We start from the raw sequence: 27,263 nt of genomic DNA on the forward strand, positions 1-27,263 counted from the left end.
CAAATGACAACGATTTAAAAAAAAGAAAAAAAAAAGATGACGATTGTACCGCATTTTGATCCGGGACGTAATCTGCATGAAAACAAGCGCTCACGCTTCCTGCTCAACAAATGACAAGGGCGGAGCCTTATACCACGTGATACAGAAGCCATCTGGCAGGGAAAAAACAACGGAGAGCACGTGAAACTGCCCGAGGGGAGAAAACACAATGAGGGCAGAGGAAACGTTTCCTGATGGCGGTGAGAATGACAACCCCACTGTAAAATTACTTCCAAGAAAAGGTTCTCATTCCTCCGTGTGGAAGTTTTTTGCCTTCAAAGAAGACGATGAGAGTCAAAAAAATATCATTTGCAAGCTGTGTTTTGCCATAGTAGCAGCACCGCAAGGTAACACTACAAATCTGTATAACCACCTCAGACGTCACCATAAAGTGAAATATGACGAAGCTGTAAAGGCCAAGAAAGTGACAGGAGAAAATCCGTCCCCGTCAACCACCCAAACATTAATAACAGGAACCTCATCAGAATCAGAATCAGAATCAGAAAGGGGTTTTATTGCCAAATGTTGAGCAGGTTTACAACATTAGGAAATTGCTGCGGTGCTTCAGTGCAAACATAGTGTCATAAATAGCACTTAAATAGACATGAAAAAATAAAAGTAGGGATAAGAATTAAAAGTGCTACGTAGAAAGATATGTGCATGAGCTATACATGAGATATATACATGAGAATAAGAATTAAGAGTGCTACGTAGAAAGATATATACATGAGTGCAGGTGGTGATCAGTGCCAAACATGGAATGATGCAGTGACACAGCGTAGGGTCATGTGTTAGTGGTGGGAACAGTCATACGGTTATTGTTCATGTGTCCAACAGCAGAGGGGAAGAAACTGTTCTTATGGCGAGAGGTTCTGGTGCGAATGGACCGGAGCCTCCTGCCTGAGGGGAGCAGGTCAAACAGACTGTGTCCAGGGTGAGAAGGGTCAGCTGAGATCCGAGCTGCACGCCGCAATGTCCTGGAGGTGTACAGGTCCTGCAGAGATGGGAGTCTGCAGCCAATCACCTTCTCAGCAGAGCGCACAACACGCTGCAGTCTCTGTTTGTCCCTGATAGTGGCTCCAGCGTACCACACGGTGATGGAGGAGGTGAGGATGGACTCGATGATTGCAGTGTAGAATTGCATCATCGTCCGTGTTGGCAGGTTGAATTTCTTCAGCTGCCTCAGGAAGTACATCCTCTGCTGGGCTTTCTTGATGACGGAGGTGATGGTGGGCTCCCACTTCAGGTCCTGGGTGATGGTGGTACCCAGGAAGCGGAATGAGTCCACAGAGGTGATGGGGGTGTCAGTCAGGATGATGGGGGGGAGTGGGGCTGTGTGCTTCCTGAAGTCCACAATAATCTCCACTGTCTTCTGGGCAGGTTGTTGTGGCTGCACCAGGACACCAGACGTTCAACCCCATACAGCGCTTCCCTATACCCGTCGAACTCCCGCAGGCACAAAGACATTACGGAGGCTATCACTTATCACCTGACCAAAGATATGGCTCCCATCAACACTGTGCAAAACGAGGGATTTAGGAAAATGATCAACACCCTAGACAAACGCTACACAGTGCCGTCCTGCAACTATTTTTCTATTGTTGCACTACCTGCTCTATACACGCAGCGTCGAGCAAGGGTGGAGACGGAATTTCAAGCAGTACAACATTTTGCAGCAACAACAAAATGTGAGACATTTGTTGTTTTTATGTTTATTTATTGTTTTTATGTTCAGTCTCAACTGTTACGAAGTTGATGTGCAGTTAATAAGTGCAATAAATATTTATACTGGAAAAGAAAATCGTGAGAGAATCGTGATCTCAATTCTAAGCCAAAAAATCGTGATTCTCATTTTATGCAAAATCGTGCAGCCCTAGTCCACACCTTCCGGTTCCTTGGCGTCCTCATCTCTGCTGACATCTCCTGGACAGACAACATCTCAGCGGTCGTCAAGAAGGCCAAACAGCGGCTGCACTTCCTGAGGGTCCTCAGCTGAACTCCAACCTGCTGCTGACCTTCTACTGCTCGTCCATTGAGAGCCTGCTGACATACTGCATCACGGTATGGTATGGCAGCTGCACCAAGGCAGATAGAGCGAGGCTTCAGAGTGTAGTCAAGACAGCACAAAAGATCATCGGCTGCCCTCTCCCCTCCCTGATGGACATTTATTCCTCCGCTGCCTCAGTAGAGCAGCAAACATCATCAAGGACAGCTCCCACCCTGGTTTCAACATGTTCAGCCTGCAGACTCAAAAACAGTTTCTTCCCAAAGGGCTAATTAGGAAGAGAAGCAGGCTGCTGTTTCAATTAACAGAAAATTTGCGATTTCATCTGGAAATCACATAAATCCAAAGTGTTTGTGTGAAGGTTTGACAGTCTGTGGTGTTGGTTGGTCCTCTGTGTTTTATCAAGTTCAAAGTCATCACAGTCATCACACTTTGTGCTTTCATGGTTTTGTGGCCATGCGATGACTGTGCTTGATTGGCAAACCAACTCAGCTGGCGTGAACCTCACAGAGAATCGACGTCGTATTGTCAAGATGGACATGAGAAGCATTTCAACCCAACAATGCAGACCAGCTGAAGGCAGCTATTAAATCTACCTGGGCTTCAACACCTCTGCAGTGCAACCAGATGATTGCCTCCATGCATGCAGCACTGATGCATCGAATCATAGTAAAAGAGTTGCAGCCAGATTTTACACGCAAAAAATGGAACTTATCAGAAACAGGACTTTTCTGTATTGTAAATCTTTTCTAATATTCGAGATATCGAATGCATGATATTGATAAGCTAAAAGCCACAATGAGAAAAAATGAAAACAATGGAAACATTTAACTTATAGAAGAAAGTTTAGCCATTTGAATTCAATGGTGACATTAGATGGACAGTCGTGCCAATGAAGCTGTCAGACAGGTGGTTCTTAAGAGTGTCTGGTTTAAAAAATGAAAAGCCTTCATTTTAAATCATTTAAATGTAATACGCACGTATCCATTGTTGAAAGCAGAAAAGTGGTTTGTTTATCTGCTTATTTCAGAGACACGGTGTCTTATTAGTCGTGTTTGACATTCACTGATTTCTTGAGCTTTTCTCTCTCATACGGTGAAATTCATTCCAGCTAGTGGAAAACAGATAGCTAATTATAACATGATGTGCCCCGTGAGTGTTCTTACAAATAACAGGGCTCTGAAATGTCACTGTCAGCATATGCCCACAGAAAAATAGGCCTATTGTGAGTCTCTTACTTTTTATTTTAAGCTACAACAAACACTGTCAAAACAGTAGAGAAGTTACACTGTGCGGGGCTGACGTTCCTACAATTGTTTACTTGAGGTTCGGAGATGTTGAATCACCAGCTCAGAAATGTGCAAAAGCTGATTATGATAAGCTGGCACTTACAAAATAGATCAGTCATTGAGAGCTTAGCAGTCGAGTTAAAGTCATCCTGCAAACTGTGCGGCGCTGAAGCTCTCTGGAGCCGCAGCAGTCTCATTTGAATCTGAATCGTTATCTTTCAGCATGTACATGAAAGGGGTTTCTGCTAAATACAACAGCTGGACTGGTCTTAATTTGATGTTTGGTTTGTTACACTAATCTGTAGAATCACCATACATCCCACGATACGATATTATTGCAATTTTTAAAAATATTTTGCGATATTCAGATTCTGTCCATAAAGGTAAACTTTATTAATATTCATTTTATCTAAAATCAAAGTCTCACACTCAGTCTTTCTCTCATTTCAGTTTTATTGTTGACAAACTGAACGGTTTGTATTACAGTCTAGTCCAACTTAACTGAATGCAACCATCTGGTACAATTACAGCTATTCTGCACTATGCAATTTATGAAAACTATGCAGCCCCTTCAGCAACTGAAGAATTTGAAAGTAAATTAAAACAAAATATAATTTTACATTAAATAAAAAAAGTTTTAAACTTAATTAAAATAAAACATGTCTTAAATTAAAATAAGTAAACTGTCATGTTTATTGCTGCCAAAAACAAGTTAAACACATTTGGACAGTGAAGGAATGTCAGGATTCTTGCTCAGAAAAAGGATCAACATGCTCTGAAGTCAGAGCACAAAAACTTTTTTTGTAACAAAATATCGATTTCTGCCGTCCCTGTATCGATACATTATTAGCAAACAAAATATCACGATACTACACAGTATCGATTTTTTCCCCCACCCCTACTAATCTGTGGGATTTCTTGTTATTGCAGTCAACAGGCAGAAGCGTGCAACTCTGTACTGATTTAATCTGCTGCACTGATGGGCACTGATGCTCCTGCTTGCTTACCTTTACTACTGTAAATCTGTCAAATCGATACAAAGGAGAGATGAGACAGTGAGTGAGAGAACAGTGAGGTAGACAGTAATTAGGATGAGATAATGAGGGCCGCCTCTCTGGTCGAGTTGCAGATTCTCTATTCTGCTGGGCCATGAATGCCAGAACAATGCCTCCAGGCAATGTTAACACAAACACACACACACACACACACACACACACACACACACACACACACACACACACACACACACTCTGCAACCAGTCAGTCGAGTCACTAAACCGAACCTAATACTAATCTCACACTGTTTTGGACACACAGAGGTCTTCTCAGCCATAATTAAAGCTAAATCACCGCCTGAGTTGCCACCTTTAGTTATTATAAATACGATTCAGTCCTTAATACAGAACAGTTCATCTTTCAGTCCCAAAGCTGGCACACGTTTCGCTTCTCTTCAAACCTAGCTACCCTGTCATGTATCCAGGTACCAGAGGTCATGTGACCAGCATGGTAACGTGACAATTCAGACAATATTTCCCAGATAACAGACAAATGTTGGCCTAGCCTGGGTTTTTGGCACTTACAGCTCAGTTATGGCACTGTCACATGTTGTGTTTGCCAGATGAGACTCAAATATCAACACATTTAACAAAGCATCAGTGTGTCGCCATATCCAGATTCACTGTGACTCAGTGCTGTGAGTTAGGGCCAAATGTATCCCAAAGGAACCTGCAGCTGTGGGTCACAAAAGCTCACATGCTAACTTAAAGATATTAGAATTCAGTGTCTCGGGGAGGGACAGTTGATTTGTTGAGGTGTTTTGAGACATTTTGCCATGACATCCAGGTACTTCAATAGTCAGAAAGTTGTGAGAATATTTTCTCTAGGCCATGTTTCATAGACATGACCAGCGACTGACGCTTATAGTCCACTTTAGCTCTAATTTCTCAGTTATTGCCAGATGTTATGACATAAAAATGCAACTGTAGCTGCAGAGGCCATGGTAAAAGGATTTGGATAATTTCTAAAGTGTACATGGATACAGCACTAAGTCAATGCAGTGTCAGTCATCCTTATGAAAGGAGGACAATAGAAAACTCAAATTGACAACCTGTCGATCGATCTGTTATTTTCTCTGAGTTCTATTTATTTTGGATATCTGCAATCAACGTATTCAGCGCTGACAAAGCAGAACAACAAAGAAGCAAAGGCTTGATTTAAACAAGGTTTTCTGAGAATCTTTATCCTGCCATAATTGCACTTGTTATGAGTATAGAGCACTTTTTTTTAATAATCACCCACAGTCATCAAGATGCAAAAAACGTCTGAGACTGTCCTCTCAGTGATTCAAAGACTCAAACACAACACAAACTCACAAAATCAACTCCTCATTAATGGCACTTTGAGGAGTTTAAGGCAGATCCTGTAAGGACAGAAAACTGAGCCTTTCAAATGACTGATAGGAAAAGCAGGCGCATCTGCTGCTTTGCATTCCAGCAAACTGGTTTCTCATTAAAGCTAGAAGGAAAGTGAACATAGGCAAACAATGTTCCTGTACATTTATTGAATTAATTCCTGCATTTGTCAATGAGGATGTCAGCTCATGAGTAAAAATATATTCTTCAAGGTTTTGTGCGGTGCATGCATATGTAACACTGACAGCAACAGTAAACATCTCGTGTCTCCGCACAAGCTGGAAATGTTAAGGCCTCCAGGCTTGGTCTTTGATGTCGCCTGTTCCAAGGTTACACCTGCTTAAATATGAATTCATTTAAATTCCTTTTTCAAAACAGTTGCGCAGATGCACTCCTCACCGGGTTTTATGTGAAAATATAAATGAAAGTATCTCAGCGTCTCTAAGCGATTGAGATCCCCTGAAGTCTAGCTTGACAAGGTTAACCACGGCAGCAGATCTGAAGGGAATGAGTGGGTTTATTCAAGCACCGTAACAAACTTAAATCAGTCTGTGTTTGTTTGTCAGTGGCAGGGCAAAGGGTTTCATCAAAGAGCGCTGGGGCAGGGGCGGACGCCAGCAGTGATAGTAAGGTAGCCTTGCAGAGGGAGGGAAACTAAGCTGCTGCTGCTGCAGTCACAATAAGACACATCGAATGGGAAATCCATCTCAGGGTTATGTGGTAACAGCGCAGCTCTGCTTCATTAACAGGCTAGTAAATTTAGTAAATCGCTCGTGACACCCTCACGAGCGATTGATGATCGGGAGCTGGTCGTGAGGTGTTAATCGCTTCTCGTTACCCCGCGTATACTACACGATGCACGATGAAGGCCAAAATCGGGCCGATCACCAAATTGGTCGCACGACTCAAAAATCGTCTCAAAATGGGCCAAAAATCGCACAGTGTGAGCCCAGCATTAGAGCAGCAATGTTTGTTCGCTCAGAGAAAGAAAAAAAAGGCTGCAAAAGTACAGGGAGGAATGGGAAAGGAAAACACCTGGCTGGGAAAATGCACGATAACACCTATAAAGCGCACTGCACTGTGTGCCGGCGCACTTTTTCCATAGGCATGCTTCTAGTGGTGGGCACATGAAGAACATGAGGGGCGTGAAAGCTCGGGGAACCCTTAATTATTTAACAATTTCTTGTCCACCAGGCCACGGCAGAAGCAGATATGGTATGTAAACACTGGTTTGTTTTTTAAACCCTCTGGTTAAGGTTAATATGGGCATGTGCAGTGAGTATCAGCGCTATGTGGCCAGAAGTGTGATAATATCATTTATTTTGTGTAATAAACAACTGCAAGGATAGATGATTACAACAAATAGATGACTAATACATAAAAGTAATACATAGATGAATAATGATGATGAGTTAAGATGTGTAATCATGGGAACAAGTGGGTTTACAAACAGGAGCAGCTGATTAGCATTAGAAAAGCTGAAATAATACCTCAACTGAAGCCAATTGTACTAAATGCACTAAATGTGCACTGTTACAAGAATATTTTTGTTCTATTGTTTTCTATTAATTTATATAATTTTAAGTTAAGCAGGACAGAGTTCTTTTAAAGAAAGATTTACTTATGTTCTCAAAAGTTAAGCATGACAGGCTTCTGTTTAAGAAGGAGACCTGTTTTATTGTGTTAATGTTGTCATTTTGAGCTAAAAATAAATGGCTAAATGATCATTTGTTTCACATGTGTTCATATCACAAAGAATAGAATATGCATCTACTTAAATCAAATTCAAGTCAAATGGTTAAAAAATTATTTCACACACAAAAAAAGAGCTACCACACTGGGAAGGGTGAAGACAACTGGGTTGCCCGGCCCTGGCCACGAGGTGTCCCTTATTTATTTTTCAGGGAGTTGGCAACCCTAAGCCCACCTGTCATGGTCCTGGGCCATGTGGGCCCAGTATTCTTAGTTTTCATGTATTTTTGTATTTTGTTCTTTATTTAGGCCATGCTTCCTGGGTTGATCTGTTACGTTGTTCCTTATGTGTTTTCCCTTCGTGACTCTTACCCCCTGTGTGCCCCTCTGTGTATTTATGAGCCCTCGTCTCTCTTTGTGCTTTATTCTATGTTTTCCCCAGCCCGTTATGTCTGCGTTCTCCCCGTGCTCTCTCTCCTCCTGTTTGAACCTCTGTGTACTTCCTGCTTTACTTTGCCCATCTCCCATCAGTGTTACGTTCACTCCTGCCGTGTCTTGTTATGATTATCAGTGTCACCTGTGTTCCCCGTGTGCATCCACTTCCCCTGATCTTCCCTCATGTGTATTTAGTCTCTGTGTTTCGTACAGTCTGTGTCGCGTCGTCTGTGTTCCCACCCTCCGTGTTTCCATGCCCGGTCTATTATATTCCAAGTCATAGCCTTACCTTAGTTTATTCCCAGTTTAGGTTTCTGTTTAGTTATTGCTCTTGTGCTGCCCTTATTGCTTCTGTTGTATTCATCAGCCACAATAAAGGGCTCGCTTTTGTTTAAGTCCACTTCCTTATCACTCGTGTCTGCACCTGAGTCCTCCACGCACTTTCCACTCAGTCCGCTGTGGACCGTGACACCACCTGCATCACCAAATGACTCAACGCTACCCCGTCAGACTTTTAGTCACCATAAGTAGGGATGGGCACCGGTTCTGACATAAACGGTAGTAACCAGACCAAAAAGCAGCGCACATTTCGGTGCTTTATTTTTTTTTATTTCCTGAGCTGTGATACACTTTAGATTCTAGCCAATCATTTTACGTTTCCGAGGATAGTAGGCGGGGCCAGGTACGTACGTTCTTTTAGAGCAGAGCTACAGATTAAAAATGCCCAAGGCGAAGCGGTCAAAAGTCTGGCTGTACTTCATAGCAAAAGATGCAAACTCAGCAGCAACAAGTGCTTTAAGCTGATACTGTGATACTGTCAAAGGAGGAAACACCTCAAATCCGATGAAACACCTGGCGACGCATAGCGGTTTTTTTTAAAAGCCGAGAAATGCGCCGTATTTGATAGCTTGCTGCGAGACCTCACACCGAGCACATCTACTGCGGGTGTGGTGCCAGTTATCGGACCCGGAGTTAGCAACATCCCCCAAAAACCCGAAGAGGAGAGTCCTGGCCCCTAGCCCTGCCAGTGTAGCAGAAATGATGAGGATGATGATGCAGCAGCAGCCGTTCTTCTCTGCGTGAGTAGCTTAATGTTGTTCGTGTGTAATTTACGTTGAGTAGGCTAACCACGTTATTACATTAATGCATGTAAGGTGAACTAGCAAACACCATCATAGCTACATGCGGCTGTCTTCTTGTTTGATGGCAGATGCTCCCTTCACCCTGGCCAAAAAGGCTAAAATGACCAAAGAAAAAGTGGAAAACAGTTAAACATGAGAGGTTTTTGGACAAAGTTTGTGTTTTTTCCATTGTTTAAGCACTGCTTCCAGCCAAGAGTGATACCATATATGCCCCATAGCTGCAGAAAAGGCTAACATTGTTATCTTTTTACAAAAAAAACAGCTGAACATGAGGTTTTTGGACCAATTTTGTGTTCTCCATTCTTTAAGCACCGGTTTGAGCACCGCTTAAGCACCGGCACCGTTTCAAAAGCACCGGTTTGACACCGGTATCGGATAAAACCTAAACGATCCCTAACCATAAGGAAAATAACTAAACTATTAAAATATCAACAAACATGCAACTACTGGAGCCATCAAATAATCCCACTGGTGGCTTTGACGTTAGACAAATGCCCACTGTGGATAAGGTGGCTCAAAGACGAATGTAAAAAAATGGGAGATTTTATACTAGTTAAGAATCATCCATTAACTAATCTCAAAGCAGTCATTTCCAAAATAAATGCCCAAACTCCTTCCATTTTTCAGTTTGGCCTTTTTGCCATGTTCCTTGATTCTGGAGCAGTCGTTATGTTGTTGCATTGTTTAAGGGGACGACACTTTGCCTTTCTTATGATATTTGTTCTGCAAAACGGTTAGATGGGTGGTTCTTGTCAAAGCAACATCCACAGAACAAAGTTTCCCCACAGAAAACTGCATTGCAATGCAATAATTCATGTTATTTCACTTCACCTCTTAGTGAGTTTTAATATTGAGGGTGTCTGGTGTATGATTCCAATTGACCTTTGTAATTGAATAAGGTTCTGAAGAAGCACCGAGGGAAGACACTGACTGTGTCATGTGTATGGTGCGCTCTTGAATTCTAAACAGAGTGAAACTAAAAATATTAGATATTGTTTTTGGCTCTTTCACACTTTGACCACTCTGATGCCCCCTGTCCTGAATATGTAATCTATCACAGTTGTACTCTGCATATTAAAAATATACACATGTCACAGTTCATGCTTTGCCACAGGCGTTAATGATAAGGTGCCCTCACAGTGTTCTCACTTAACGATCTTGACAAGCTTCCTTTGATATGCCAGAGGCTTCATGGCTGTGCCTGTTGTGAAAGCACTAGAGGGATGCCTTGGGGACCTTTCAGCACACTTCTCTAAGTATTCATATTTTGCTCGATGGATTTACTAACATTGTGAAACTGAAAGAAAAAAAACAAGCAAACAAACACTGAGAGCGATCTTGGGAAAACAGATTTAACTGTACAGTCACAGGACAAAGTTGGTACAAAATGATAAACGAACACGTAATATCCGTGATCTTTTGTAAAATACATAGATAACAATAATCTGTTGGATTAAAAGGCTTAAGCAATGTGTGACATTATTACCCATCAATATTGGAAGTATTCAAATATTAATGAAAAATGAAAGCAGCTGGTTAAAGCTGTTGCATCCAGTCATTGTCACAGGAGTTAATCTGAAAGTGCTGAGTTGGTCATCTTGGCTGTTTTATTAGACACAGCTTTGATTGCTAATTTACTGAAGGAAGTACTGACAACTTTTTTCACATGTCATCTTCCCAAGAGGACACTCATCTGTTACAATGATAAATCACTGAAGCTTGTTCCCACACACTGAAAGCAAAGCCAGCAGCAGCTTGCCTCGCACGCTGGTCTCCTATCAGTTTGCTGTGAAAGACCAGGGGTTTATCTGTAATGCACATGCACAGAAGAAAGAGCTGCTGCCCTGCTGAGCTCGAGTCATTAAGATATGCCCGTGAACCAGAGACAGCTACATTTACCTATGAGCATGAAACAAGCAGAGCTTTCAGCGAAAATAGCTAACTGTAATGGTAAATGGCCTGTATTTGTATAGCGCTTTACTAGTCCCTAAGGACCCCAAAGCACTTTGCACAACCAGTCAAAAATTGTGAACATCGAAAGTAAAAGCTGCATCAAAAGTCACCCTTAGCCTGCTGATAGCAGATTTAGCAGATGTGGCGCTGGACCTCGAGCACCTGTTTGTAACTCAGGTACAAATCTGTCAGCAGCACAAACCTTTGTGAAACAACAGGCTGAGCTGTAACAGTGAGGATACAGAAATATTATTTCTCACACTACTTTTCTACTTTTTAATTGAGTTTCTTTGGTACTTGAAGGACCAGATAACTTTTCAAAATTTGATTTACTTACAAATCTTGAGTCTTCTTCAGTGACCATTTTCACTCACTGTTTTTTAATTATTAGTTATTATCATCTGTGGCTCTGTTGCACAGCGTGTTTTTGTCCTGTCTGCATCCGATCATGGTAGAAGGCAACTCCTTTGTTATCCTGGTTCTGCTGGAGGTTTCTTCTGTTAAAAGAGAATTTTTCCTTCCCACTGTCGCAAAGTGCTTGTCTACAGGGGGCGTTGGAGTTTTTTCAGTTATTCTTTATTTTAATGTGGGGTCTTTACAATATAAAGCTCCTTGAGGCATCTGTTGTTCTGGTGCTATACTAAATAAAATTGACCTAAATAACCACAAAAAGCTAATGTGAGGTTCTCTCTACTGTTATGTCCCAACTGGAGGTCTGGACCGGGTCTCCATGAAAAGCTTCAAGTTTCTGGTCCTAAAAGGTATAATCGAAGTAGGTGAGGAGGCATACCTACTTCCTAGGTGAACAATCTTCAAGTGGCACTTCAAGCTTTTTCATTTTTGCTTAATTATAAGTGCACCACAAATGTGCGATATAAATATGCATTAGCACTGCACATCATCTCCATCATCACCATCATCACAGGGATCATTTAAAATTTGATTTTCCATAATGAGGGAAACATTTGCTTCCAATCCTCCTGAGTTGAAATGACTATTATTGCACTCCTTTTAGAGTTCATTATCATACTGAAAACCATAACATGAGCAAACCCTGAGCAGCTGAAGCATACCAACACTGTAGAAGGCGAAGCACCTAAATCATCAGCATACATCAGATGATTAATAAGGCTCTTCCCCGTCACGTTTTATTGATTGAATACGCTTGGTGATAAATAGCCCCGAAATGTAACCCGTATTTTGCAGTAGCTGCAGCTCAGTAGTATAAAACCGAGTTTGCAGTGTGAAGACCAAAAACATCACAAAAACATTTAGCTTTACATTTTCTGCATCTGAAAAAAGTAAATTCCACCAACAATGCAACACATGTCCAGACTTCGTTTTTTGACTTTAATAAGGTCCGGCTTATGTTGCATATATAAAGTATATTCTTTGAGCAGAGAATCTAGATCACATTTAAAAAAACTGGTGAAAACAACAAAGCAGCTTCCTGCTGATTTTAGACCAAAACTCTGATATGTGTTCAGCACAAGTTGCCATGGCGATCTAACCAGGTTAGAGAAAAATTACCTTCCTGCCACTGAAACTCTGACTTTAGGCTCATTGTAGCTCATTAAACCAGCTCTCCTTGTAGTGAGCAAAATGAATGAATGAACTTGGTAAAAAGGTAACAACAGTTTTTCCACATGTTTGACTGCCAAAAACCACCAAACCATTAACATCTAATTACCCTTGCACATCAGTCTCCACAGATTTTGCCAGATATACAGTGATTTAGAAAATGTTCTCACATTCTTTGTGCTGCAATTGGAGTCCACCTCCTAAGCTAAATGACCACAAATAAACATTACGATAATTACTATCATTTCCGAGCAAAGACTATATTTAACTGTGCAAAGGTTCAGTGCCTGGAGCATTTAAAATTAAAACTGGCATGTGTTCATGAACAATATGGTGCGATATTACACAAAAAAGCCCTGCCTTGGGCTTTAATTACTGCACTGTGTGTGAAAGCCTGGGTTAGAGAAGACCAGGGGACTGGTTTAGTTTTTAGCCCAAACACAAATGTTTGGGGTTTTTTACAAGGAAGCATGGACCATCACATGTGCATGGTTATGATTTTCACGTTGGGATCTTTAATATCTTCTTGTTCCTGTTTTCATTGTTATTCAAGTAATGTTGAGTGTCTGGTTTCTGTTTTGAGTCCATTAGTTGTTCTAGCCTCTAAAGTGTTTCCCTGTCTGTGTTCCATTGTCTCTGTTTACAGTGTCTCTGTTTACAGTGTCTCTGTTTCAGGCGCTTTTGTTTTCTGAGCTGCTTTTTTTAAAAATTAATTTTCTCTGGGCCGAGTGCTACAGAGTTCAACACGCCCAAGGTATCACTCCACTATCTGGAGTCACGTACCCTAATATTTGCAGTCGGTTTCGGCTGAGTCATCTTCATTTTTCAGTTAATTTTCAATTCTATTTTATTTATACAGCACAAAATCACAACAACAGTCGCCTCAAGGTGCTTTATATTGGAAGGTAGCTCCTACAATAATACATACAGAGAAAAACCCAACAATCATATGAGCCCCTATGAGCAGCACTTTGGCGACAGTGGGAAGGAAAAACTCCCTTTTAACAGGAAGAAACCTCCAGCAGAACCAGGCTCAGGGAGGGGCGGGGCCATCTGAATCAGAAAGACTTTATTTATCCCCAAGGGACAATTGAGATACAACAGAGCAGCATGACGTTGAAGTCAAGGACAGGGCATAAACAGGCAAAGAATGAGATAATTAATACACAGGATATACAGTTTATACACACTTATACACATCTGCTGCAACACTGGTTGCGTTACGTTGTGAATTGTAACCTTAAACACATTTTGTGATATCTTATTTCTAATAGTCAACACCTTTTGCCATGAGAGGACATCCTGTGACGCAGTGAGTATAGTTAAATTTGTGAGCACATTGATTTTTGAATGAGTATGACAGAGGCTTTATGATGGGCACCGAAGGCAGTCTGTTTACGTCTGTGGAGGCTTAGGCTGGTGGAGTGCATATTTATTTGTGCATCTGTAAAACGAATGTATAAGACATGAAATACCAGATGGTACAGAGATTACATATGTGATCAAGTATATATATCCTCTGTGGCTTCATACCTCTGATTTTCTACATGCAGAAGCCAGAAGTGAACCTATAGCATATGTGCAAATAAGTCCATGCTTGTTTTCAAAGGTCTCCTCTGGCGAAAGCAAAGGCGAGGATATTTGCCAACCCATTTAACAGCCAAGCTGAAAAAAACGGTGAAAAGTTCTTGCCAACTGCAGCAAACCCAAACCTTTCAATCAAACAGCTCTGTGCTGTGGAAGTACACATATGAAAACACACACAAGCACACACACGGTTCAGCACACACAAGCTATAAGCAGGCGTAATTTCAGACACATCCAGCAACACACAGGCACCCAGCAATGCATTCAAGCATTCAGGCAGATCGATAGGCTTTCAGGAAGCCAGTATCACGCAGGTTGAGCCCCTGAGGCTTTGGCCAAGTTATTCAGCAGTTTTCCTGGCCACTCAAGAGAGCCCATACTGGGCTCTGGTCCAAGAGTCAAAGATGGGAAAGCGGCACACGGGCGAGAGCGAAACTAGTCACAAGTATTCTAAAAGTACTTCTCTCACTTCTCTGAAGGAAGCCAACGTTATCTCTTCAGTGGATTCCCAGTAAATTTAAAAAGTAGAATTTATTTTGTCGGCCGAAAACAGATCAAGAACTTCAGGGAATGAGCGGTTTGTGCCCCACCTGTCTCACCTGTGCACCTGCATCACAGTGGACACAGAGTGTCAGTGCTCTTAAATGTGTTGTTTGGAAACAAGGTAACAAATGAAATGAAAACAAGCAAAATGAAACACATCTCTCTGATAAGTGTAATCTTTTTAAATGTTGAGTTTTATTTAGATCATTTCCAAATGTATTACTTCAAAAAGATAAAACAATGTATTTCACTCAGAGCGGAAGTTTTGAGTTTGTTTAGAATACAAAACATCACGACAAAGGAAAAACTGAATTACAGCAAACACACACAAATAAATATCCAACATATTTTTAAGAGAAAGCAACCTTTTTAACACAACTTCATGAACCATACAATCAATTTAAGATGGAAAACTGGTGATTCACAGAACACCCATTTGAATTGCTGCTGGATGATAAACAAAGATATAAATAGAGCTACATACTGCTTATGTTTAGACCTTTAAGAAAGGATGTCAAACGTAGACTTTACTGTTTGTCTGGATGTTAAGCAAATAAATTTAGGTTCGACCCAAAGGTGAAGGGCATTAAAATTTTAAGTAGACCAGGTAGGTCGTCCAGCTCTGACTGATGCCTGTATTCTCTTTGAAAACATAATACTCAGGTATTGGTTGCGTGCAGATCTTTGTGTCTTTAATACAGGAAGCAGCATTCCAAAATAGCACGATACAGCTGCTTGCATCTCTTCGCTAAAACTGAATTTCCTCATAATTAGAAGTTTACTTTCTGTAAAGCAGGGATGGATAAAAGCAGGGTTATAAAATAATGAGGTGAAGATTGTGTGAATGATAAATATGTAACTTGTTTCGTGGCTGTCCTCTGCAGCGATGTTTAAAGGAAAGATAGATAAACATGCAACAGCACACAACCACATATACATACTAAGATTTATCATTTCAAAAGAGCAAACAAACTCACAGATTCACTGTGTACACAGCAGACAAACACAAAGCCAGAACATGATTGATTTGTATTACTTTGTATTATGTTGTACTAATACTTCAGGGGTTTGCGGCTCCTGAAATGTAAGACAATGCCACCTTTTGTTCAAAGTTAATGGTTTCCTTTGGCATTCCTATTTATATATGACAAAATAGCATCTCAGTACGTAACGCGACCATCAGCCTCGCGTTGAAGACAAAATTAATTGGCCAGTGTCTATAAAATGGAACTATATTTCATCAGCGGGGTTTCTCAAACTGTCACACTAGGAAAGTTCTGCTAATGTAGTATCCAGTTGTTCATGGTTTCAAAATAACTCAATGAGGCTGAGAAGGCTTCACATTCTCATAACTTGAGGAAATGTTTTTCATTGCAGTGAATCCAGAGTTATATTAAAGTTTCCAAGAGCGAAAGTTATTTCCCTCCAAATGCAAACCTGACTGACCTACAATGACTAAAACTCAACTTGGGTTATGAGAAAACACAGAATTTGAGCTTATATAGTAAAAAACTGCACATATGGTAAATTCAACAGTGCATATATGATAAAATGTATCGTCACCTGCCGGAGAGAAATAACAGAGGAAAAGTCATGCAGATGGCTTTTGCTTGTTTGCTGAAGAGTCCAGTTCTGCCTAACTTGGATCTATTGACACTGATTACAATAGAAAGAATAAATTAAACAACATCTTAAATGTACAGAAAATAGCGGCACTTGTTTCTGGCGTGCTTGATTGAACTCTTAGCTTCATCCATATATGGGATATGTGTCCATCTGCCATGAGCACGTGGGCAGAGGGCATCGAATTCTCTTTGTTCGACTTTAGCTCCGATGATTACCTTTGTCACTTTCATCAGAGCCGTTTAGTGCTGAATGAAAATAGTTTTCCTTTCCACTCTCTATAAATCCACTTCACTCAGGTTATTTGCAGACAAAGCAGATGGATGATCACAAGAACCTCCAACAAATGTTCTGTAATAGAAAGTCCCATTTAAAAAAAACAAACCTGCAGGGTCCCAGCTGGTGCAAACCGCTCTGACTGACTGCAATCTCTGATCATTTTACGCTATCACATGCTTTTTGAATCAAGATGTGCCAACGTCTGGTCAGAAGAATGCAATATTAATCTTGACAGTTTATATCTGCCTGCCAAAACCTGTTCTCTAAATCCCCTCAAAGCTGCAATTAAAAACATCATGTTACTAATTGATGAACAGCCTCTTAGTGAGCAGCTCGCATTGAATTAAACATGTGGATATTTTTCATTCCATGAGTGCTCTGAAATATATTTGTTAGATCCAAGAGAAGATATACCGCAGTTTACATCAGAAATGTACTTTTTTCCATCACTGTTAAGCAGGTTAGGCAGAATGGACACATGATTATAGGAAGGAAGCCAGAGTGATCTCCATCAGGGACACGAGAAGAAACGAGTAAGTGAGAGAGACAGAGGCAGACACAGAGGAGACACCGAGAGAGAGAGCGATAGTATATCAGCTGGGTGCCAGTTGCACCATTATTGCAGATGGGGTCTTGGCAGGGCCGTCCCTTTGCCCCTGATGATCTGTGATTGCAGCCTCTACAGACTCCGTCTCAGGGCCACTAATGTCAGTATGTGTTCCAGCAGACGTCCTGTTCGTGGCCTGCTGCATTTGTCAAAGGTGATATATTCATCTAAAAGTCGCACATGTCAAAGATAAAAATGAGCGCCATGACAACAATCAAAATGCATTTTAGCCTAATTAAAATTCCCCAGAGCAGCACGTAATCTGACCTGGTACCTTGTCATTCTTAACTACACGTGTAATCAATATTTGAATATCAACAGTAGATCAAATCACTCTGTGCTCTTTAGAAAGTGTCAGTGATGCTGACAAGTTCTGGAAAAAATATCACCATTTGTTCATAGCATCGTTTAGCTTATTGTTTTGGGTTTGCAGCTTCATAATGGTATTTTATTTTGAACTTCGTATACTTCCTGCACAGAGGTTAGAGACAAAAATAATAAAGAGTCATTTATAAAGTGTTTTATGTGCTTTTATGTGTAATTAGTAAAGTGTCCATGAGCAGCTTTGCACAGTGAATACAGTATAAATAAATAACTAAATAAATAAATAAAGTACCAGTATGAGTATCAGGTCTTGTTCCCATTGCTGCTGAGCTGCTGCAGGTTAAGAGGGACACTAGTATTTCTTGCAACACCAATATTGAGGCATTGCAGAGCTCTAACTATGTTACCTTAAAGTGTTTATCATTATCGACATGTAACATTTGTGGCAACAATGTAGGGTCAGTAAGCAAGGCTGTAGTCAGACAGGGCCAGAGACCGAATCCCAACCATGGAAGTGGTGGACTTGTCTACTACCGTGACTGCTACTCTACGAGTTGTGGAGAGATGTGTTGAAACAGGCTGGCCACAGTGTTGAGGCACAAATCTTTGCAAATTCTCCTGCTCAGTTTGGAGCATACTTTTTTGAGTGTAAGGAGCTTGGAAAGAAAAGCGTCTGGACTTCTTTAAGTTGCTTGAAGACGTTTCACCTCTCATCTCATCTCTCATCCAAATCAGGACAACAGCACTGTGCATATAATCAGTCACTAATGTCATCATATAACATTCTTAGTGAAAGTGAACAACATTGATTACATTTTAGTAAAATAGTTTTACTAATATATCTAGTCTCAATGACAACCTGCTATGCTAAAACCCATTTCCCTTTTTCAGGCTGTGCCCGATGGACTAAGGCCTGGCCACCAGACGCTCGCCCTTGGGCAAGCTCCCCGGCTTGTAGCCCTATCCCGGGCAGGGTGAACTATTCCTTTGATGTTTTCCTCATAGGGATCTTCTGAATTGCTCTTTATCTGGTTCTTCACCCAGGACCAATTTGCCATGGCCTACCAGGGGGCAAAAGCCCCTGGACAACATAGCACCTGGGATCCCTGGGACACACTAACCCCTCCACCACAATAAGGTAGCAATTTGCAGAGAGGCCTAGAGAGAGCTGAGTGTTAACGCGAAGCTCTCAATTTACCGGTCGATCTACATCCCTACCCTCACCTATGGTCACGAGCTGTGTGTAGTGACTGAAAGAACAAGATCGCGGATACAAGCAGTGGAAATGAGCTTCTTCTGAAGGGGGACTTCTGGGTGAGGTGTTCCAGGCATGTCCGACCGGAGGAGGCCCCGGGGCCGACCCAGGACACCCTAAATGTCCACAACAATCATTCCAGCTAAAGGCATCAAAACAACAGTTCCCAAACCATCAGGCGACCCCATGGTGGATACATCCATACAGTTTATAGTCTATGGATGGCCCCTTTTACATGATATTATTATAATAACCACATTATTATATTAAGTAATACTGCTACAGATATCACCTTGTACCTTCCTGCCTACAAATGGAGTCTGAAAATGTCAAGAAGACATTTTCCTTGATGACTTGTGATGTGCCATAAAAAAAGCTGCTGTAACTTGAGCTTCACCTTTTGATCTATCGCTTCTCTAAAACCTCCAGCATTCACTCGCCTGTTCCTGCAAATACATTCACCGCCAGCTCCTAAGCTAAAAGAAGCCTCCAGTCACAAGTTGACCCATATAAGGAAGAACTGTGAGCCAGGTCAGTCTGTTTTTCATGAACAATGTCAGCTGTTAAACCCACAGTTCACATGTTGTACATACGATCCTCAAATGCACAAACATGTTTGTGAAACATCCACCCACACACTCACTCCACACACGCAGACGTGCATACACATGCCAGTAATGGCCTTTCCTGTAATTACAGTCATTTGTCAAAAGCACACCTTGATTTATGGTCAAATTAAAAATACACCGGAAAAGAAGCTGCAGGTCCTGGTAACTCTGGATACAGTGAGTGATTAATGCTGCGCCATTACAGGCAAGAGAGTGGCATGATCCGGATATGCACCTTGCCATGCAGCACATAGTAAGTAGAAACATCAATCCCTGCATTCCCAGTCTCTGGTTGACAGAGTGGGTGCACAGCGGGTGGGTGACTGGGGTAACATCGGTCAGGGTGACAGTGGTTTGAGAGTGGTGCAGAGCAGGGCTGCCAAAATTAGTAAGTAGCACAAGAACGTGAGGGGCACAGCTGTTTTATTCCAAAGAAAAGGTAGGCTGCTTATAGCCGCGCACCGACTCCTTACAGGGCATCTTCTTAATAAGGTATTTGCTTTACTTCATGCACACACCAAGAGAAAAACATTTGGCTATGAGCCCAGCGGCATTTTGCTGTGGAATACAAATAAGCTCAGGATTAAAATATGCTTTCACTATAAATACACTCATTGCATTTCTGTTATTCCTCTTTCACTGGAGACAGCTTGATGGCTTTTTGTCTAAAGTAACAGTGGTAAATAACGAGCTACTCGGTCACATTGTGAATATTTGCAAGCAGTGGAAAAGCAATATTTTTAACCGTGGCTGCGGAAGTAAAAATATAAACTAAATAAACCAGAAAATGAATGATAAAGTTCATCTTTCATGTGCAACATGATGGACTACTTGATCACAGATAAATGTCTTTGTGTTCTTGTGTCTGTGGTTTGCAGCGAAACAAATTCCACAGACAACATCTCGAGCCCTGAGAAAGAAGGACGGCAAACTTTATCATCTGAACTTGGACAGCAGAGCCGAGCAGAAGTGAAGCAAACACAAAACAGATGAGCGAGCTGTTCCATTTGTCCAGTTTATCTAAAACTGCTAGGCTATATAAGAATTCAAGTACTTTTAAATTGCCTCATTGATAAAGTCGAAGGGAATACAGGCAAGAGACACGAATTGTGCCGGTGAAGAAATCTTTAGAGCTCAATGCAGTTAATGTGCCTCGAGGCCTGTGCCAGCCAGGAGAGCTCCAAAGACTGTATCTGAACATGAAGTGGAAGGCTTATGGCGAGCAATGCCAAGCCTGAAGAAGACCACCCTCCCTGAGGTAATTTCTTCAGAAATGCTTAGTTAAGGAGCATGAGTAATGCTATGCAAAAAGCTGCCATGTTTTTAGGAATCACATGGGATTGGGGGTGGGATTGTGGAAAGCCTTTACAGAGCTATGGTTTGCTCTGCAGGAAACAGATAAGGTGGCTTTCTACATTTTTCTCCATATTTTATCAGCCGTCCACATGGCGTGCACTCAACTCTGGGTACCCCATAAAACCCACACCATATTTCCTCCTAAAGTTTGCACGTTATCAGTATGTCACGTCTTCCTATGATGCCTCATGGCTATAACTGCTCATGAAGTCCTTTATTTTTACACAGTAACGGGCTCAGTGATGCTCTGCCTGCAAGGTGGTGACAGCAAACTACACGGACTTTAGCGCCGCCTCGTAGGGCAGCAGAGATGGGCAGTAACGCGTTACTTGTTTTTTCAGGTAACGAGTAAAGTAAGGGATTACTATTGCAAAAACGGTAATTAGATTACTGTTACTTTCCTGTAGGAACGCTGCGTTACTAAAACTGATTTTTTTGCGAGAATGTCTCACGACAGTGACGTAAGCGAGTGCGACGTTCGTGACAACAGCTGTGTGCAGATCAACAGTGGATCATATATCGAGTGCAGAGAGAGTATGAGCGTGCAGCGTTTAAAGCGTGGAAGTACTGACCTTACTTTGAGTTTGATTCCATAAAAAGTGACAAAAACATTAGTGTCCGCTGTGCGTGGGAAGAAAACTTCTTTTTACAGCGAAAAAACCCCTAAACTTCCAACAAGCACCGAGTAGCTACGACGTGATGGGAAACTCACAGAGAAACTCGCGGATTCTTCCACTGACCGCGGCACACCTGCACCAGGGTAAACCTCCGCCTACCCCACTCCTGCTTTACAGGTGAAAATAGAGCAACAGGACCGCTGAGTCTTTGACTTTATTTATTTTCTGCTGTGTTTTACTTGCATCTATTTGAAAGACTGAGTGTAAACACAAAAAATATTTTATTTTATGTGCTGGAATGTGCAGAAAATAGGTTTAAATGTTAAACTAATTTCTTCCAGTCAGAGAGTGTTGCATATAATTAAATTTTTGCTTGATGCATAAAGTTAAAAGATTAAAACTAATAAAACAAGTTTTAAAAAGAGACTTTTCCATTTGATTACATTTTGTATGATGGATTATGCAGAAAAAGTAGAATTGGGCTGAAAGATCTATCACTTTATCACCTACTCAGGTTGTAAATCGTGTTTTTAAAAACTAACTAAGTAATTAATTACTTTTGAAAATAAGTAATCAGTAAAGTAACGGGATTACTTTTTTGGGGAAGTAATCAGTAATTAGTTACTGATTACTTTTTTCAAGTAACTTGACCAACACTGTAGGGCAGTGACGAAACAAACGTGTGCAAAATAAGGCGAGACATAGCACAGTTTCTGTTTGTCAGCGCCGTCTCATAAACCACTGAGAGAACAAACTGAAACTTTTCAGAAGAGGACGTCTAATCTTTCTTTCACCACAGAACTAATGCATCTCAGCCCTCTGACAAACACTGCTATTTGAAACACTCAAACAAAATCTGCCAGTTCTTGCTGTAAAACAAATAAGGGTGACATCCACTTTCAAATTCCTCCTTCAATCCAAGGCCGTGGGCTATTCAGCAAACAGCTTGTATTCTGTTCATCTACATAATATTTTCTTGCTGGAAGTGTGAAAAGCTTTTTGTTCCTTATATGTTATGTTCAGTTTTCAGTTGCAGTGTAATTAGATTTGGGGTGTTTTCACACCTGTGGTGTTTAGTCCATTCATATTGAACTCTTTCCCCTTTGGTGCAGTTCGTTTGTGCGCAGATGAGGGTCCAGACCAAAATGACTGCACTGAGACCCTTTGAGGAGGCGTTCCTGGTGCGTTTCCAGAAAAACTCTAAAGGATATTTGTTTGTGGTGTGAACATGATTACTTCCTAAGCTGCGTATGGTTTGTATTCTTAATGTGGCAGGTGCTACAGATGTGCAAAGGTCTGTACGAGTTACCAATTAGCTGTGAAATGAATGTAAATGATCTGTGTTCTCCAGTAGTGCCGAACACGGCACCTTCTTCCTGTATTTACGCTTGTTGCTCCATCTGGCCAATAAAGGGGCTCCATAACCTGACGTGGTTTGTATGCCTGTGAAGGTTCTCCGTTATCCAGGTCATCGTAGTCTAAGGAGCTTGGAAAGAAAAGCATCTGGACTTCTTTAAGTTGCTTGAAGTCGTTTCACCTCTCATCCGAGAAGCTTCTTCAGTTTAAGATCAGTGGGGGTCCTTGTCCCTCTTGGGGGACACTCCCATACTGCTTAAATCTGGGACCCTCCGTTTGACCTTAGAACTGAAGAAGCTTCTTGAATGAGAGGTTTTCAAGCATCTTAAAGAGGTCCAGACACTTTTCTTCCTGAGCTCCTTAAATGATGGTTTGTAGTGATGCATTTTGGATTTTTCTCTGTGTGAAAAACAAACTGATGGGAAACATTCACAAACTCATCAACTGATCCAGGCCAGAGTGAACGAGCTTTAGTGCCCGTTTCATGGATGTTGTGGTGGCTGCAGTAAAACTACACAAAATTAAAGAGATGAAATTTAAAGTGATGGATCAATTTCAGTGGAAACAGCTGTTTGATAGATAGCAGGACTTTCTCACTGACTCGAACATCTTTTACGTTAATAAACTCAGCTCCTTGTTAAATGCAGTTTTCAGGCTTTTCTATTAAAGCTTTTATATTTTTAAATGAATTTCTTCTTTGTTCAGAACATTCAGGGTACGTCGATGTTCAGAACGGTTTTTAAAATGAGCTGTAGGCTGCACGAGGTTAATTCAGTCTAGAAAAGCAGATTATTTTTCTCCTTCAGATCATAGTTGCTGCATTCGGGGATGTGAAGTTTGCTGCTGAAGCTTTTACAGTTTCACTACACAAAACGTGACACAGACAATGAGTTTGTGTCTGCATCACATGTAGCTGAAGGGAAAGGACGGAGCACACTGCTTCTCCTCAAGGTTGCATTTCCTACACATGCAGTGTAACAATTTAAAAGCTCTTTACTATGTTAAAATTGTAATATTTATAATGTCATAAGCAGGTTTATTTCCAGTAATAATTTTCACATTTCCATGTGCCTACATTTCTATCACATATATTAAATTTAATAACCAGCTGAGTAGGAGCAAAAACAAAAGGTGCAATAAAACTAGGCTTGGAGTAAAAGCTAGAGGTAGAGCGGAATTACGAGGCAGCGGTGATGGCGTAATAAACAAAGCACCAGCAAAGCCACCGAGAGCTGGAAAGATAGAGAAAGAGTCGCCGTTACTGTATTTCTGTATGCATTTGTTTCTCAGAAATGCCCATTAGCCGAGATGGATGTCCTTGAACCCAGGTCTGCGCCAACAGGTATCTCTCACTAACAGACCGCCCCTCCACTAGTAATTACACAGGGAGGTCTGCAGCAGGTGGCACTGGGCTGAGCAGCATTTACATAAATCTGCATGTGTCACTGAGCCTGGCTGCAGCCTCTGGCACTCTTTATACATCCTGCTCACACTCAGCAGACGGTTTGTTCAAATTTAACAAAAATGGATCGTAGTGAGGTAAAATAGCATCGATCCTCTCAGAGATGTACTCGTAAAGCACTGAGTTTATTTCATGCTAACAAACGGTTTTCCATTTTACTCTGAAATCACACAAACACGCTGCAAAGTATGCACCCGCATTGTCGACATGCTGTTATTCTGCTTTGATTTTCATCATGAATCTAACATTCTTGCATCTGGTCAATTCAGCGACGTGTTACACAGCTTTCACTAACGTAACGACACAGTCAATACTAATTACACGCGTTTTGTTGAACAAAGAATGCTGAAGTCACCTCCCCTATCTGTTTCTTTTTCTAGGTTTCTATATTTCACATGTTCGTCTGGTCTTTTCGCAGCTATTCAGTTTTAGCAGCTATTGAAGTGCAGCGTTTGTAAAAGCGATTAAATCTTTAAGAAACATTTGAAATGATCAAACAAGTATTTAGAGTAGAAGATTTCTGTTGAACGGCTATGAGCAAACAGGCAATCGCAGCATGCATCTCAGGTTTTCTTTGTAACAAATGCACAACAAGCCTGAACCCACACTTTTATATGCATGTACGTGTGTGGCCAGTAGCATGCCTATACTTCTGTGAGCAGTGGGACCCCCCACCCCCCAATGGTGAGAGGTGTTTCTGCTGACAGGAGCATATTCAAGGTAATGGAACCACTGTGTTGTCCCAGAGCAGAGCACTAAAGCAGAACTGCGTTCTGTCTCCTACTACACGCACCGCTGAACCTCCAGATGACAAAGTGCCTCGCTGGCTGACCAAATCAAATACAATAAAGCTGAAAAAGAAGAAAGAAGATTGAAGGAGAAATTCTTAGATTTGTCATATTTTGCTGTATAGGCAGGAAAGTATGTATTTTCAATTGGAAAAGCTGTCCATCAGGTGAATGCCACACAAAGAAACTCGACAAGCACTAAAAGCACTGTGAGCTCAAAAGAAGCCTGTTACTGCTGTGTATATGGATGCAACACAATATGCGCATGTCAGACAGGCAGGTGATTACATTCTGCTGGTGTAGCTTCTCAGTGCGGAGAAGAATCGTGGGGATGATTAAATAAATAAAGAAGAGGTTGAATAATGAGAGGGGAATGAAAACAAGTTCCACAATAAATGACAGAGTGAATAAGACGCCATAAATTATTCCCATTTCAATTTACATATTTCATTTGTATTTCATCATGTTGTATGAATAAAATAACAAATGAGAGGAAAAATGAATTATTAAGCAAATAAATTGGTAGAAACTCAGCTTTGCAATAAAACTACCGCTAGCTGACTTCACCTTGTCGATTTCTGTGGAAAGACGCCATAACTCACAAGCCCAAAGGAGCAGACTGCTAGCCAGCTGACATTATTGCTGATCTCTGTAGAGACCAAGTGAAGTTGTGTAGATGGGCATTGCCAGAGTGCCCCAAAGGAGCAAAATGGACCGATAAGTTGTGGTTGCAATATGGAGTTGAGATTGGATGTGTGCAGGAGGCTGTGGGGAAACTAACTGGTCACTGCATTAACTTAGGAGCGACAAGACTGACTCACAAGTGGCTCAGAGACAGAACTAAGCCTCCGTGACATGGACTCGTCAGCTGTGAACTCTTCGAACTCTTAAATCTTAAAGGTTTTGATTTTAAACCTGCTGAGATCAAACACAATTTTCTGCATACAGAGGAAAATGCAAGTCAGAGTGTGTTAGGGACCGGAGCTTTGCAGAAAGCTAAGTCAACTCCAGCATGTAACCGTTGAACTGGGACTCAAAAGCTCCAGCAAACACGCTTGCATATGAGCACACAGCACACACAGTTAACTAAGCAGCTCAAAGCTGTCTTCGGGGGAGGAACAAAGAGGGAAAATACTTTTGTAAATATCATTCAAAAAAGGAGAATAATTCATTTGCAGACAAAAATGATGTTGTTATCACTGTGGTGCAAAGAAGCAACCCGTTTTACCCCATGTTTATAATCAAAGGAATTTTAATGAACATGCACACACACATAATTCCACCTTGACCTGGTAGGAACCTGCTGCCTAGAGCCCCGTGATATGCTGCTGTTCAAATCCTCAAAACCCAGACAGATGAAGGAAAGGATATTTGTGTCGGTACAACTGGATGTTGAATTGTGGTGTGGATATAGAGATTTTAACCAATTTACTGACCTTGAAGAAGGCGTTGTCCTTTTTGGAAAGGACCTCTGTACATCACCTGGTACTTTTTGACCTGGAAGCCAGGCACACAGCCCTCGTGGCCACCATCCCCTTGGCCACCCACATGGGCAACCTGCAACACAGAAAACACCAACAGTCAGAATATTACAGATAAGCACATGGTTCAGACCAGAGGACCAAAGCTGGAATAACAGAAACACGTTTTTAAAGATGCAATTCCCCAAAATAAACAGCAAAAGCATAAAGCAGATACATAAATAATCCATGGCAAAGAAAAAGCAGCAATTCTAACACTGTAGGAATTCTCCTGGCATTCCCCCCCCCACAGTTTCACCTCTGACCCAAACATAAGGCACCGGGAGTCGAGCTGTGTGATGCTAGCAGCTAACGTGTCCTTGGACCACAGACCTCGTACATATCGTTCATATTTCCTAACATCCTTTCTAGTTTTTACAACAAACCTTTTCTGAGTAGTACTACTCAGAAACGGCATATTTACACAGGCACAGCTTATAATGGTGAGAGTGTTAGAGTGATGCACTTTTACATTACAGTTTAAAGCAAATAACAACGACAGTCTTCGTGTGATTCGATGTTTTCTCCTCATCGGTGTTACTGGAGTTAGTAAAGACATGAGTATGGTTTTATTTCTTTTTTATTTTTAGTGTTCATAGATTTTTGTCTTTTTCTCAATGTGCTGCTTTACAATTTAAATTTAAAACTACCCTCCTTGACTTTTTACTGATAAACTGTCTTTCTCAAAAAGAGCAAAAAAACCTCATTCAGGTTAAAGAAATATTTAAAGTGGAAAAAATACTTCGGCCCCTGTTTTTCAAAGGGGTTTAAAGGGTGGATGTTCCCATGGA

At 41.3% G+C, this 27,263-nt stretch overlaps 1 protein-coding gene across 1 annotated transcript in view; it reads right to left on the reverse strand.

Annotated features, from left to right (window-relative positions):
- cdh13 (cadherin 13, H-cadherin (heart)) overlaps positions 1-27,263 on the reverse strand; it is a 389,881-nt gene that overhangs the window by 258,381 nt on the left and 104,237 nt on the right. Inside the window, exon 2 of the mRNA XM_080303968.1 lies at positions 26,389-26,509. Within this exon, the coding sequence (XP_080160094.1) occupies positions 26,389-26,509 (121 nt within the window). The remainder of the gene's footprint in view (positions 1-26,388; positions 26,510-27,263) is intronic.

The sequence above is a fragment of the Astatotilapia calliptera genome, chromosome 7, assembly GCF_964374335.1.
Source record: "Astatotilapia calliptera chromosome 7, fAstCal68.1, whole genome shotgun sequence".
Classification (NCBI taxonomy): domain Eukaryota; kingdom Metazoa; phylum Chordata; class Actinopteri; order Cichliformes; family Cichlidae; genus Astatotilapia; species Astatotilapia calliptera.